General features: G+C 42.3%; 1 protein-coding gene across 5 annotated transcripts; it reads left to right on the forward strand.

Annotated features, from left to right (window-relative positions):
* The first annotated feature begins 154 nt into the window (after window positions 1-154).
* On the forward strand, window positions 155-14,254 carry LOC112050705 (arginine/serine-rich coiled-coil protein 2). 5 transcript variants are annotated; one of them, XM_052883242.1, is made up of 9 exons: window positions 155-553; window positions 1,909-2,002; window positions 4,465-4,537; window positions 4,857-5,233; window positions 7,657-7,712; window positions 8,090-8,155; window positions 8,945-9,013; window positions 9,347-9,426; window positions 10,223-14,254. In XM_052883242.1, exons 2-9 carry the CDS (start codon window positions 1,988-1,990, stop codon window positions 10,639-10,641), a joined length of 1,155 nt encoding a protein of 384 aa, XP_052739202.1. In that variant the 5' UTR covers window positions 155-553; window positions 1,909-1,987; the 3' UTR covers window positions 10,642-14,254. The 5 variants fall into 5 exon arrangements, with proteins under 5 accessions (XP_052739202.1, XP_052739199.1, XP_023944800.2 ...); XM_052883239.1 differs by having other exon boundaries at window positions 158-553; window positions 1,922-2,002; XM_052883240.1 differs by having other exon boundaries at window positions 483-553; window positions 1,922-2,898.
* Window positions 14,255-15,347: the final 1,093 nt, after the last annotated feature.

Raw genomic sequence — 15,347 nt, forward strand, 5'->3', positions numbered from 1 at the left:
AACCACCTTTATATGTTTCTAATCAGCCTATGTGTCCAACGTCCTTTCGCAGATTCATGTTGTCAAGCCTTTAAGGTAGATTTGGGCAAGGGAAGGGTAGGGTAGGGTAGGTGTAGAGTGGGAGTAGAATAGTATAGAGACATGGAATGAGTAAAACCGAAGCTTGACCGGGACCGGGGGGACTCTAGAATATTTGATTTGCGGCTATACTTAAAAAGGCTAGAACTCAGAGCCGTAGGCGTAAGCGACAAGCAGTACAAGCAGCCAGTTTTTTTAAAAAGAAACCTTCCGCCATATTGTTTTGCTTCATTTGAGTTTTGACGTTTGTGCAGAGATTAAATTGAATTGTGAATTCATAAATATTGCGTTTGTGGTTTTGTTGGTATTGTTCACCGATGGATTAAATTTTAATTTTAATATCTCTTTACTTGGTGTACATTACAATCACATTGATATTTTACTCCAGAAATATTTTTAAATGATGGATTCTCTAGTTGGTTATGGAAGCGACGACGAGGGAGAAACTGGTCGCTACGGAAGTCATCTGCTATGGGTACGTACATCCATGCAATTAGATCTTGTTCCTCATATCCTAATGTTTCTATTTATTATATTTTATAAGTATAAATTCGTTTGCAAGTTAGGGCGTAGGCCGAATTATAGTTAGTTTCTAACGTCTGAAGATTACTCCTGTTTTGTAAATGATGTGTTGTACACAGCTGTCATAGAGTGTTTCCTACTAGAGGAACCTTGCGGTCTCACCCAAATATTTCTCTTTTACGTGGGAATACGGGTATATAATGTAGCCTATGTTGTTATTCCCTGTTAATGTATTGAATTGCTAAAAGAATTTTTCAAATTGGTTCAGTGGTTTTTGAGTTTATATTAAATTACAAAAAATAAAATTCCTCTTATATGTTCATATAATGTAGTAAATTATTTAAAATAAATAATTATAAAAAAATTTAACCTGGACCTCAGGGAGTTCAATCATTTGATTGATGGTTCAAATAGCATTGTATTTACATGCAGAATGAAATTACAATGCTATTTGATTTTCCATTCCATTTTTGAAATTTGTCTCAGATCCTATTAGTAGTTGGACTGTGATACAGGCTTTTACCAATTTAATTATTCATGCAATGGAACTAACCGACATTGATATTCATCATCATAGACATCATCATCATCAACCCATATTTGGCTATCTGCTGAGCTGGAGTCTCCTTTGAATGAGAGGGGTTAGGCCAATAGTCTGCCATGCTGGCCCAATGCGGATTGGCAGACTTCACATACGCAGAGAATTAAGAAAATTCTTTGGTATGCAGGTTTCGTCACAATAATGTTTTCCTTCACCGTTTGAGACATGTGATATTTAATTTCTTAAAAATACACACAACTGAAAAGTTAGAGGTGCATGCCCCGGATCAGATTCAAACCCACACTCTCCGAAATCAGAGGCGGCTCTGATATTAAATACTTTACAGTAATTACAAGTATTTGGTGACCTTTGTGGTACTGTGGTATAAGGTAATGGTGGTTTTACAAGATGGAGGTCCTTGGTGTGATCCTCGGCTGAGCCAATTGAGGTTTTTTTAATTGATCCAGGCTAGTGAGAGGCTTCAGCCATGGCTGGTTACCACCTTACTGACAAAGATGTAACTCCAAGCATCCAAGTAGTTTATTGTTCGGGTATGATGTGTTGAAAACTAAAGGGGTGTGGATTTCATCCTACTTCTAACAAGTTAGTCCGCTTCCATCTTTGATTGCATCATCACTTACCACCAGGTGAGATAGTAGTCAAGGGCTAACTTGTAAAAAATAAAAAAAAGTTAGTAGTTATTAGTTATTAATGTGTAAGTGAGTGTAAGACACAGATATTAATCAGTGTTCTCTGCTTGACAATAGCCTGGTATTGTAGGGAGGCGGGGCGGCCGCGGGCGGCGAGCGGCGCCGCGAGGACGACACCAACTACGACGACGTCAACATGGACATGAGCGAGGTGAGTAGCGCGGCCGCCGGCCCGTAGTGAGCTCGACCTTGACATGTAGCGGCACTGCCCTCCTCACAGCAAAGGGCTGTCACTTTCGTGTTGTCAGATAAACTATTTTGACATGTGAGTTGAGCTGGAATGTAATACAATGCGTAGCTCTTTGTATCTGCTGTTTATGTTCTAGTAAAAAAGAAACCATAATATTGGAATGAAATGAAAAGTCGCAATCACCTTTTCCTTTGCCATCTGTATGAACCAGTATAATATTTATTGAACAATACATACATTGAACATTGAACTTGATAGCCTGTTCTCTCTGTTCATGAGCAATGTATGTTGTCTAGTACCAACCTCACAACTCTAGTGCAGCTCTACTGCTGCAAACAGTTCTGTCGGCAGACTCCCAACATTGTCAAGTAGCCATTCACAAACATGTGTTACTTTGAGGTCTGCTTATGAAACTGAGTTAGGACTGCTGATAAGAAAATTATTTTCTTTTATGACTTACATAAAAAATCAAAATAGCTTACCTGACAATATTAACGAGTAAAATTGTAAAAGTAAATCTTTGTGACATGGGTATGTAACTTGACATTACTTTAACTATTGTTCGGCTCACTAGGATCTCTTCTAGTTCCATACTTGTTTGATTGTAGTATCCTATTTTCATTATAAGTATTTAACTCCGGGACTTTGTATTATCTATTATTTAAATATTAAAAAAGATCTATCAGAGTAAATTCATTTAAAATAATTAAAATTAAAACAGCAATCTGTTTTCAACAATGATATTAACACTTTTATTATTTTATATGTTACCCATTTGTAAATTGACACAATACAAAAGTCAAATTCTGCGGTGGGCTCGCGCCGTGCGTCCGCGAGGCGTCCGTTACTGCAAGCATGTGAGTATGTAGCCTTAAGCCGCCTAAGTATTGACTGCTACTGTTGCTATATCAGTAAACTGCCACTGTCCACGGCTCTCCACATGTCAGGGTACAGCACCCTCCTCGTCTTTTGTAAACCTTGTTCAATTAAGTTATAAGTAAACCTGACTTTTGTAGTCTCTATATAAATATGAATCCCCACATTGCTCCGTCATGCCAAAAGTTGAAACTACTTAACCAATTACATTCATCTTTGTAGAAGGTTGTTATGAAAACTGAAGAACAGATCTGGTTTGAATTAGGCACAGAGATAGATTGTAGTCTGGCGTAGCATGTACAGGTACAATGTTCTCACAGAAATTAGATCTGCGCTGTTGAAACTTTTGGACACAATTAGAGAATTATATTGTAGTTCTCAATCAATTAATTCTCATCTATTAAGTCCCATAATTCTTAGTATTCTCTAAGAACTACAAAATACATAAAGCTAATAAAAGTGATAAAGCAACAACAATATTTGTAAACAAGGTAATATATAAATAATTAGGCTCTACGGGTACTGCTGTGCCTGCTGCAACACTGCCTGCAGCCTGCAGCACTCGCGCGCTGACCGATGGCTCACTGCTACCCTGATATGTGTGAAATGGACATCTGTTATGCCCATTCTTTGAGGTTATGTTTAGGGTTATATCTCCATTATTACCATTTATGATATTCATATACAATAATGAATTTGTACCTCTATGTGTGTTGGATGTGTGCTGCTGTTACTGTGCGCGGGATGTGTTGGGTTCAATTCCCATCTAGGATCTATTTGGATCTATTAATCTGTGTATTCTCAACGAATAAATGAATATAATTATGGAGTACACAATATATGTATATTCTGTAATTTTATTTTAACAGTGCTAACATGCGACCGAGTGAAGATAAACAGACAAAATGTCGTCCAATGGCGTCGGAGTCCCAGTCCCAGTCGTATCAACACAATGAAAGAGGCAGCATTGGTTGACATTTGTTTATTTCTCTGCACGAAATAGTGTCGTTGATCGCATGTTAGCACTACTGTTCTGGTGCTAGAGATAGGGCGGCGCTATGCGAGGATGTAGGGTTCAAACGATCTTCTGCTTACAAGCCAGGCTGATGAGGCGCCGGGTGCAGGGGCTGCAACCGATAGTGTACCTCGCACTGTGTGCACGGCGTGACTTGTGTCTACAGTCCCTCACACGGCGCCGGCGGCCGAGGGACCCCTCGTGTATCGCGTATACAGTTCATTTGGGACAGACTGCCTACGACATTATAGTAGTCCATACTGTAAATCGTATATGACTGCGGCTACCGCAATTTAGTATTTTATTTAATGGTTTCACACTTTCGCTTGACCACAATCTGCCAGATAAGAAGCAATGGCTCAAGTCGGGGCGCGCTGGCCTGACAGATGCTTGTTGACGCCTCACAGGTGTTTGGTTCATAAGTGGAGGCAAAAACACGACATAATAATATATATCAGCCGTGTATCCTACACCCAATCGTCCCGTGTTCACGTGTACCAGTACAGTGACGCGAGGCCTTGTGTTGCCGCAGGAGTCCGGCGAGTCGGAGCCCGAGCTGCCGCCCGCCGCGCCCGCGCCGCCGCCCGCGCGCGCCCGCGCCGCCCGTGAGTAGTAGTATATGTCACCGAGACACCTCAGCGCTATACTGCATTGGCTAGTTCAATTTGTGGTGATTAACCGCGATATAAGTATACGTCATAAATTTAGGATCAAGTTGATTAAAATTATTGTTACTCGTAGATGTAAAATAGCTATCTATTTATACCCTTATTTTAATTTGATTGTTGATAAATATGCCACGTCTAGTTTGGCTTTAGTTTAGAATCGTTGACTAAAATGAAGGTATATAACAACTATTTACATCATTATTTACCGAAAGTTTCTTGATATAACACTTACATCTCAATTCGGTTGTGATTACAGATAGTCGCGAACGCGATCGCTCCCGCTCAGCGGAAAGTCGCGATCGGCGACGGGACAAGGATCGCGACCGCTCTCGCTCGCGCTCGTCACGCGATCGGCGCTCGCCACGCCGCGACGAACGCCGCGACGATCGCAGTCGTGACGAACGTAGCGGTGAAGAACGTAGTCGCGATGAACGTAACCGCGAGGAACGAAATCGCGACGAGCGCAATCGCGACGATCGCAGTCGCGACGATCGCAGTCGCGACGAGCGCAATCGCGACGATCGCAGTCGCGACGAGCGCAATCGCGACGAGCGTAGCCGTGATGAACGCAGCCGCGATGAACGAAGTCGCGCGCCGCGCCGCGGACTGCTGGGTGACCGCCCCGACGACAGGGTGAGTGAACTCTTTAATAAATGTTATATTAATCTAAAGGCCATTTTCTAAAGTTGTAATGATCTATATCTATACTAAATACTAATATTATAAAGAAGTTTGTTTTATTGTAGGGGGTAATTTCCGGATCTAGTGAACCAATTTTGAAAATTTGTTTACTACTAGAAAACCACATTATTTTAGAGTGTCATGGCTATATTTTATTCCCGTATTCTTCTTACGGGAACAGGAACAACGCGGGTATTCAATAAACGCATTTCTAAAGGGTGTTGCAAATTAATTGATTACATTGCATGTATAAATGCTATTCAGGGAAAGGGGAGAAATTTAGAAAAACGGAGTTTGATTAGCAGCTCATAAGAGCCTTTTTGAAAATCAACGTAAACTCACTTTTTGATTTTTTTACGTGTCCATAAAACCCCGTTTAGTTAGTAGAGTTTCTCACTTGACTCTAAAAAAATTAGCAAATTAAACCTTAATATTTTACGAATGGATTCCTGAATCGTAAAATAGTATATGACAGACTCGTAATTTTTAAAGATCCAACAATACTCCATACTATAAAATAAACGAGTAAGAAAAATCATCCTACTAATGTTATAAACGCGAAAGTTTGTATGGATGTTTGGATGAAAAATAAATACTTATCATTAAATACTTAATAAATATTTTGCATGCCAAATGGTTAGGATACATTTACCGTCTACATCTACCGACCACCTGTATATGTATAATGCATGTGTCTGCAAATAAATAAATTGATTGATTGATGTATGTTTGTTACTCTTTAACGCCGCTACTACTGAAGTGATTTGGCTGAAAGGACAATGCCAGACAATGTATAGAAGTTTGACCCACTAAAAAAAATAATTTGCAACAATATATTATATATCATTTTATTGGATTGTTTGTACTATTAAACAAATATTACCTTTTAACCCTTTCTAACTAGGGGTATAAAAATAAATCCAAGTTGAAGTTTGATTTTAAGGTTAAGTATATGTGCAGTTTATTATGAAATAAATAACGATAAAGCGTCATGATTGGTTTTTTGTAAATACAGAAGCACTTAGCACATGCAATACATTTAAAAAAACGTAATTTTATTATTTTCAAATTACTCCGAGGTGTCTATTACGAGTTTTGATACTTTGACAGTGTTATGACAGTTTATTTTTACATTTTGATCTGACTTCGTTGCTCTGGATTCTAGCCATTTTGAACATAAAATTATTAGAATGCACTAAAAACGCTCTAAAGGGCTCGAACCTAAGATGAAAATAAGGTTTTTAAAAAATAAATAAACAATGTCAGCTATGAGGAAATAACGTAATGGATATAATTACTTTTTTTGGCAGATTTTTATTCCGGAGTTTAACAGTAAAAATGGTTTATTAAAAAACAATTATTTAAAAATTTAATATATTTAGTATATCTACATTTTCCGCAATATTCCGAGTTGGGACTGGGTCAGGATCTGGCATTCTCCTTTGAAATGGAAATACATTTTACTCTGGATTGACACATGGGCTACTTTTCATTCCGAAAAATTCCATGGTTTTCCGAGATTTGCGAAAACTGATGATTTTGATGATATGAATGTTTAACGCCGCTACTTGTTGTTACTCTTTTACGCCTCGACTACTGAACCGAATTAGCTCAAATTTGGTATTAAGATAACCTGGATTAACACATCGTCACCACTTTTAATATATTTGTACATCGTTATCAACCCATATACGGCTCACTGCTGAGCTCGAGTCTCCTCTCAGAATGAGAGGGGTTAGGCCAATAGTCCACCACGCTGGCTCAATGTGGATTGGCAGACTTCACACACGCAGAGAATTAAGAAATTTTCTGGCGTGCAGGTTTCCTCACGATGTTTTCCTTCACCGTTTGGCACACGTGATATTTAATTTCTTAAAATGCACACAACTGAAAAGTTGGAGGTGCATGCCCCGGGCCGGATTCGAACCCACACCCTCCGGAATTGGAGGCAGAGGTCATATCCACTGGGCTATCACGTCTCTACTTGTACATATTCGTGCAAAATTCCAGCTTTGTGATATATACTGCGGATCCGCTATACTGCGGACGGACATGGCGAAACTATAAACATGGTTGCTTGTGGACTACGGAACCCTAACAATTTATATGTATATGCATAATGTATATGAGCCTCAATAGCTCAACAGTTAGAGCGGCCAGACTCATTATGGAGCGGTGGTGCTGGTGGTACGGTCCCTGCTCTGTTGGTCTATTGTCCTTTCCACTCCTAACACAGTCTTTCCCGACTAGTTGGAGGGGAATGGGATTATTGGTCATATTAAAAAAAAAGATATGACAGATATAGTTTAAAAAAAAAGAAATTTTTTTTGTGGAATATTGATATGATATTGACATGAGCTTTCGGTGTGTTGCAGGGCGCGCTGGGAGCGGCCGCGCGCGCGCACGACGCGCGGGACGCCGTGTCGCCGCGGTGAGTGCGCGCTCTACATGACTGATGATCTTTTTTTTTTTCCAACTTTTAACAATGTTATTATTACAAAATATAATACAAGACAGTATTAAAAATTTATAAAAAAATCCCCCAAAATCGTTATTGTTAGTAAAATTAGTTTTAACTTTATTCTTTGAAAATGTTACTTGTACTTAAATTGATAGATAGTGCTGCCTCTATCGAATTTTTTAAAACCCTTACAGGAAAAAGGCGCCAATTTTAAATTTTTCGCTGTACCAATTAATTTTTTTTTTCATTTAAATCGATTTTATGATGCAATGCCTAATATCGATTTTGAAGGAAATGAGTGATTTAGAGATAAATCAGCAGTACATGCTCATGTCGCGTGTGCGCAGGTTCGTGGAGCAGCGCCGCGACAGGGACAGGGACGCGCGCGCCGCCAAACGCGACGACGACAGGCGGTGAGACATGACGCACTGTTGCACGCCCGTCCTTGCGCCGCTTTACCGCTCAAAGTGGCCGACGGCGCCCTTGTGTCGGGCAAAAACAGGTCTCAGTCTTAGAGCCGGGGGAGCGACTCACCCGCACCTTTCCCGGCAAGGAATCTAATGAGGCGGCGCGGGTAGCAGCACAGTGATGTAGAGGAAACACCTCGAGCAGGCCCAAATACTTGTGACCTTGGGTGTAGGTTAAAGGGGTCCCATTAGATCCATCCACACTCATCTTCGCTGCCCGACGTGTTATCCATGCCCACATCATTATCAATCCATATTCGGCTCACTGTTGAGCTCGAGTCTCACAATGAGAGGGGTCAGGCCAATGGTCCACCACGCTGGCCCAATGTGGATTGGCAGACTTCACACACACAGAAAATTTAGAAAATTATCTGGTATGCAGGTTTCTTCACGATGTTTTTCTTAATTTCTTAAAATGCACACAACTGAAAAGTTGGAGATGCATATGAACCCACACCCTCTGGAATTGGAGGCAGAGGTCATATCCACTGGCTCAAACTAAACAATTTATGATCAATAATTACAACTTATAACGTAATCAATAATTACAACACAAAACATTAATAATTACAGCACTAGACATTATTGCACAAAATCACTAATGCGACTAGCAGCGTGACGGTGTGCACGCTGCTGATCACACAACTGAGCTCAAGTCATCAATCTCATGTACCTATACGATCACTGTTGCAACAACTTCGTACAAATGCCAACCCGTAACATGGTCGCCTGCAGGTCGGCGCACGAGCGCGCGCGCGGCGCCGCCGGCCCGCCCCCCGCGCCGCACCACGCGCACCACGCGCCGTACGTATGCTTGGTCACATTACAGCTCTGATGCTCTCACGTCGATACATCTGTACGAGTACATAGCAATACAATTAAAATGTGTCAAGTGTCTATTCATTACACAATACAAAACAATTTTTGTTAGAGTTTACTCCTTAAGAATCGATTTGTCCTGTATAGCCCCCGGTATGAAACAATATGAGCAATAAAACTCGATGAACGGATGACAGCGTTACGTCAACAGCGTGCACGTGCGGGCGCGCTGGGCGCTGTTGGCGGGCGGTTGCGCACCTTTCACTGTTCAGGCGTAGTTATCGAGACGTACATAGTATAACACCTCCCCCCCCGCAGCGCCGAGCCCGCGCCGGGCGCCGACTACCGGCCCTCGTCCTACAAGGTGAACAAGAAGCTGGAGGTCATGGAGAAGATGGGTAACGCGCACTTTACGTTACTATATCATAGGGGAATGCCCACCGGCCGATAATGTTATGTACGAGCGGACGCCCGCGACTTCGTCCGCGTGGAATTTAGTTTTTCACAAACTTTTAGTGTTAATCCAGGCTATAATATATCTTAATACCAAATTTCAGCTAATTCGGTTCAATAGGGCGTGAAAGATTAACAAACACCATTAAAACATCAGTTTTCGAAAATTTTGGGAAACGATGGATTTTTTCGGAATAAAAAGCCCATGTGGTAATCCACAGTAAAATCTATTTCCATTCCAAATTTCAGCTAAACCGCTTCAGTACTAGCGACGTTATAGAGTAACAAACATCCAAACATCTATACAAACTTTCGCGATTATGATATCAGTAGGATAAATATAATCTGGTTGAATAATTGGTATAGTAAAAGTATGTTTCTTGAAGAAAAATTTATGTTTTTTATCACTTTTCTAGCGCAAAATTTTATCTGTTACCAACAAGCTTAACAAACAACCCAATCATAAGCCTTTATAATATAAATATAATGAAGCTGAGGCTGTATGGTTAAGGATCAGAGCTTGTCCCTGTTGGGAACAAATTAAGATGAATCAAAAACGTTTTGTAGCAAAAATTTTTGATAAAGTCATGATATCATTAAAGTAGATTTATCAAGATTTTTTTAGATATAAGTTAATTGCCGGGCGGTCGTGGATGGGCGTTCCCTTTTAATTTTTTTGTAATATATTATTTGGAATGAGTACGTCGCACCTGTCGTCACTCGCTATCGCCGCGTGTGCAGGGCTGCAGATCAAGACGCCCGACGGGTCCATGGCCACGGCGCGGCAGCTGCGCGCGGCCACGGCGCCGGCGGGCGCGCAGGCGGCCTACGCGCTGCAGTCGCACCGCGCGCTGGACCAGGTGCAGAAGCGCAAGCTGCTGTGGGCGGGCCGCGGCGCGGACGCGGAGGCGGAGGCGGCGCGCTGGAGCGGCGCGCGCTTCGCGCAGGACTCGGCCGGCAAGCAGGTGTCCAAGTTCATGCGCCTCATGGGCATCAAGGACCCCGCGGCGGTGAGGGCGGAGGCGCCGGACGCGGCGCAGGACCCCAACAGGAAGCAGGAGGAGCTGTTCCAGGCCATGCAGGCGCAGTACGACGTGGCGCGCGCCACCACGCACACCATGCGCGGCGTGGGGCTCGGCTTCCAGCGCGGCAACTTCTAGCTCCGCGCCTCGCCGTAGCGTGCGCCGAATATGCGACTGTCTTGGACACTACAGAAGTGATCACTTCGACTAATTGCTTTAATTAATTCAATCTTATTAATTATTGAATTTAATTAAGAATCCTCTATTGTAGGAGAGGTGTCATGGACATTACGACAGCAACGACATATAAACTTTTAATAATAGTGGCACCATCAGTCTGAAGTTTGCTTTATCAAGTGCAAGTCAAAGTGCCAACTTCGGCTGTAACGCAATACGTTACGCAGCGGTCAGCCCTCCCATAAGAAGTTTAACTTCACTTCAATAATTACATATAGAATGTAATGCAAAACTGCATTTGTAGTTCAAAATTCATTTATTTCAAGTAGGCTTAGTTTGCAAGCACTTTTAAGACATCAAGTTTGAGTATTTGTAAAGACTAGCACCGGTTCTGCTGAGAAGAGCCGACAAGAAACTCGACAGTTTACTCTTTTTAAAAGAAATCGTACAATATTACAGTAATTGACAACTGTTAACATCATTATTTTTTTTTTACTTTTCCTTCCTTTTTACTTTTACACGTGATGGTGTGAAGGTAGAAGCTGATCCAATGGCATCCAAGCATCTTTATCATTAAGGAACTTATCATTTGTGTAGTAACCCCGACTAAGTAAATGTTTTAACACATTGCTTTAACTTATGCATTGGCAGGTCCAGAACTGTAATTGGGGATCTTGTTATAGAGGACACCCAGGGCCGGCCCGTCCATACGGCGAACGGAGCAGTCGCTCCAGGCGCCAAATCCTAGAGAGCTCCTAAATGATAATCCTAGTCAACTGTAAACGGTACTGCGCCTGATTTTCAATTTGTCACTCCAGAGTATGGTTAAGAGCTTCGCGTTCCACTCATAACTTGGTATAGGTATCTGCATATTATTAGGAGCAAACAGGAGAGGCGCCATAATTGGATATCGCTCCATTTTAAAATTTACTTCGGGCCGGCGCTGAGTACACCCAACCCTATGAAAGACTTTTTTACTCTTTAAAGATGATAAGCGGATATAGGTAACTTATTGCCCATGTCTAGCAAGTTTAACAGGTGATATGTCTATTGTATATGCTACTAGTACACTATTATATAGTATTCTTGCAACACTATGTCAATATAAACCTTGTAACTCTGCAGAACTCGAGCCTGAGTCTAGCTTGTGGAAGACTAATGTAACATTAAATATACATAGTTAAAGATTGTAGGTAAATAGTAGAGACTGCATCCATGGTACCATTCATATATGATGTTTCCTAAAGGGGTAATGATTGTATGTCCTCTACAGGAACACTGCTGCTTATTCAATAGCTGCTTATTCAATACTCATTGAATAAGCAGCAGCAGCAGACAATGTATGCTTCGTGTGATACGCGAGAGTGGTGACTGGTGAACGTTGCCGTGCTTCAGTCAGCACAGTGTCGAGAGCAAGCCTGTTGTGTCAGAGACATCAGACAATGTTTGCTTCGAGTGATACGCGAGAGTGGTGAACGTTGCCGTGCTTCAGTCAGCACAGTGTCGAGAGCAAGCCTGTTGTGTCAGAGACATCAGACAATGTTTGCTTCGAGTGATACGCGAGAGTGGTGAACGTTGCCGTGCTTCAGTCAGCACAGTGTCGAGAGCAAGCCTGTTGTGTCAGAGACATCAGACAATGTATGCTTCGTGTGATACGCGAGAGTGGTGAACGTTGCCGTGCTTCAGTCAGCACAGTGTCGAGAGCAAGCCTGTTGTGTCAGAGACATCAGACAATGTATGCTTCGTGTGATACGCGAGAGTGGTGACTGGTGAACGTTGCCGTGCTTCAGTCAGCACAGTGTCGAGAGCAAGCCTGTTGTGTCAGAGACATCAGACAATGTATGCTTCGTGTGATACGCGAGAGTGGTGAACGTTGCCGTGCTTCAGTCAGCACAGTGTGGAGAGCAAGCCTGTTGTGTCAGAGACATCAGACAATGTATGCTTTGAGTGATACGCGAGAGTGGTGAACGTTGCCGTGCTTCAGTCAGCACAGTGTCGAGAGCAAGCCTGTTGTGTCAGAGACATCAGACAATGTATGCTTCGTGTGATACGCGAGAGTGGTGACTGGTGAACGTTGCCGTGCTTCAGTCAGCACAGTGTCGAGAGCAAGCCTGTTGTGTCAGAGACATCAGACAATGTATGCTTCGTGTGATACGCGAGAGTGGTGAACGTTGCCGTGCTTCAGTCAGCACAGTGTGGAGAGCAAGCCTGTTGTGTCAGAGACATCAGACAATGTATGCTTTGAGTGATACGCGAGAGTGGTGAACGTTGCCGTGCTTCAGTCAGCACAGTGTCGAGAGCAAGCCTGTTGTGTCAGAGACATCAGACAATGTATGCTTCGTGTGATACGCGAGAGTGGTGAACGTTGCCGTGCTTCAGTCAGCACAGTGTCGAGAGCAAGCCTGTTGTGTCAGAGACATCAGACAATGTTTGCTTCGAGTGATACGCGAGAGTGGTGAACGTTGCCGTGCTTCAGTCAGCACAGTGTCGAGAGCAAGCCTGTTGTGTCAGAGACATCAGACAATGTATGCTTCGTGTGATACGCGAGAGTGGTGAACGTTGCCGTGCTTCAGTCAGCACAGTGTCGAGAGCAAGCCTGTTGTGTCAGAGACATCAGACAATGTATGCTTCGTGTGATACGCGAGAGTGGTGACTGGTGAACGTTGCCGTGCTTTAGTCAGCACAGTGTCGAGAGCAAGCCTGTTGTGTCAGAGACATCAGACAATGTATGCTTCGTGTGATACGCGAGAGTGGTGAACGTTGCCGTGCTTCAGTCAGCACAGTGTGGAGAGCAAGCCTGTTGTGTCAGAGACATCAGACAATGTATGCTTTGAGTGATACGCGAGAGTGGTGAACGTTGCCGTGCTTCAGTCAGCACAGTGTCGAGAGCAAGCCTGTTGTGTCAGAGACATCAGACAATGTATGCTTCGTGTGATACGCGAGAGTGGTGACTGGTGAACGTTGCCGTGCTTCAGTCAGCACAGTGTCGAGAGCAAGCCTGTTGTGTCAGAGACATCAGACAATGTATGCTTCGTGTGATACGCGAGAGTGGTGAACGTTGCCGTGCTTCAGTCAGCACAGTGTGGAGAGCAAGCCTGTTGTGTCAGAGACATCAGACAATGTATGCTTTGAGTGATACGCGAGAGTGGTGAACGTTGCCGTGCTTCAGTCAGCACAGTGTCGAGAGCAAGCCTGTTGTGTCAGAGACATCAGACAATGTATGCTTCGTGTGATACGCGAGAGTGGTGAACGTTGCCGTGCTTCAGTCAGCACAGTGTCGAGAGCAAGCCTGTTGTGTCAGAGACATCAGACAATGTTTGCTTCGTGTGATACGCGAGAGTGGTGAACGTTGCCGTGCTTCAGTCAGCACAGTGTCGAGAGCAAGCCTGTTGTGTCAGAGACATCAGACAATGTATGCTTCGTGTGATACGCGAGAGTGGTGAACGTTGCCGTGCTTCAGTCAGCACATTGTTATTTCCTATAGTTAGTAAGAGTGACTCGTGTATCTTAATTAGCAACAATCACTACTTTTGCACTGTATAAATAATATAAAAATTAAATATTATTAAAACATGATGATAGTTTTATTCACCTACCTACATTACGCATATACACTCGAGGGAATCAAGACTGGGACCGCAGAGGGATCGGACGTCACTATGCGAAATCGGTAATCTGTTCAAAAAACTTACTATTACTAAAAAAAAATACGCTTGATTTTTAATCCTTAGCTTAATAGATTTACGAATCGGCACAGGCTTACTTCAGACCAGTACGATTCTTCACTAGATTTACGATTCGGTACAAGTTATAATTCTATGCTTCAGACCTTGTATCGACTCGTAAATCTATGCTTCAGACAAATTTTCGACCAACGAGGCAGTTGGAATAAAACTAAACCTTGTACCGACTCTTAAATCTATGACTTCAAACTTAATTATTATCATAAGCTTTAAAATCTCCCAACCCCTCCTTTGTGGTGGGGGCCTCAGAATACAGAAAAATGTGGGGGCCATCTTGAATTTCAAGTTATATTCAACCGAAACTACGCGGGTGAAACCACGCTAGTAAAAAATAAAATTACGATGTCTGTTTAGTGACAATTAAAACCTCAAGAGTTGCAGGACTCAAGGGTATTCCCCAAAATATATAGACATTCTATTGCACAATAATTTCATACATACATAAAGTCTATTATAGCGAACCACGTCCAGTTATTAATGGTCTAAGAGACCCAAGCTTATAATCGGATGAGAGATCTGAACCACAAACCGCTAAAAACTTAGACCATTAATAACAGGACTTGGCTCGCTAACCGTTACTCCTCTGGCAAACATCAAAAATCTATGATCTAATGCGTTTATAAAAACTGTTGCTACAGAATCGATATTTCATGGTTGTAATCGTTTTCGTAGTGTAAGGAGCTCCCTAAAAATGCCGGTTTGTATAGTTAAATGGCATAAAAAACGGCCAAAAACTTGTAGTTTAGTAAAAGATGGAATAACGTTTCATTTGAAAGTATTTAAACCTTAATTTTATCAAATTTTTAATAAAAACAATTTATAAAAAGAATCGATTATTTTGACGAAACAGCCAAACATCGATCAGTAATCGAATATTCTATGTATTTAATCTGTGGATAGTCTAAGCAATGTCACAGTAAATAT

Source organism: Bicyclus anynana, chromosome 8, assembly GCF_947172395.1.
Source record: "Bicyclus anynana chromosome 8, ilBicAnyn1.1, whole genome shotgun sequence".
Taxonomy (NCBI): Eukaryota; Metazoa; Arthropoda; class Insecta; order Lepidoptera; family Nymphalidae; genus Bicyclus; species Bicyclus anynana.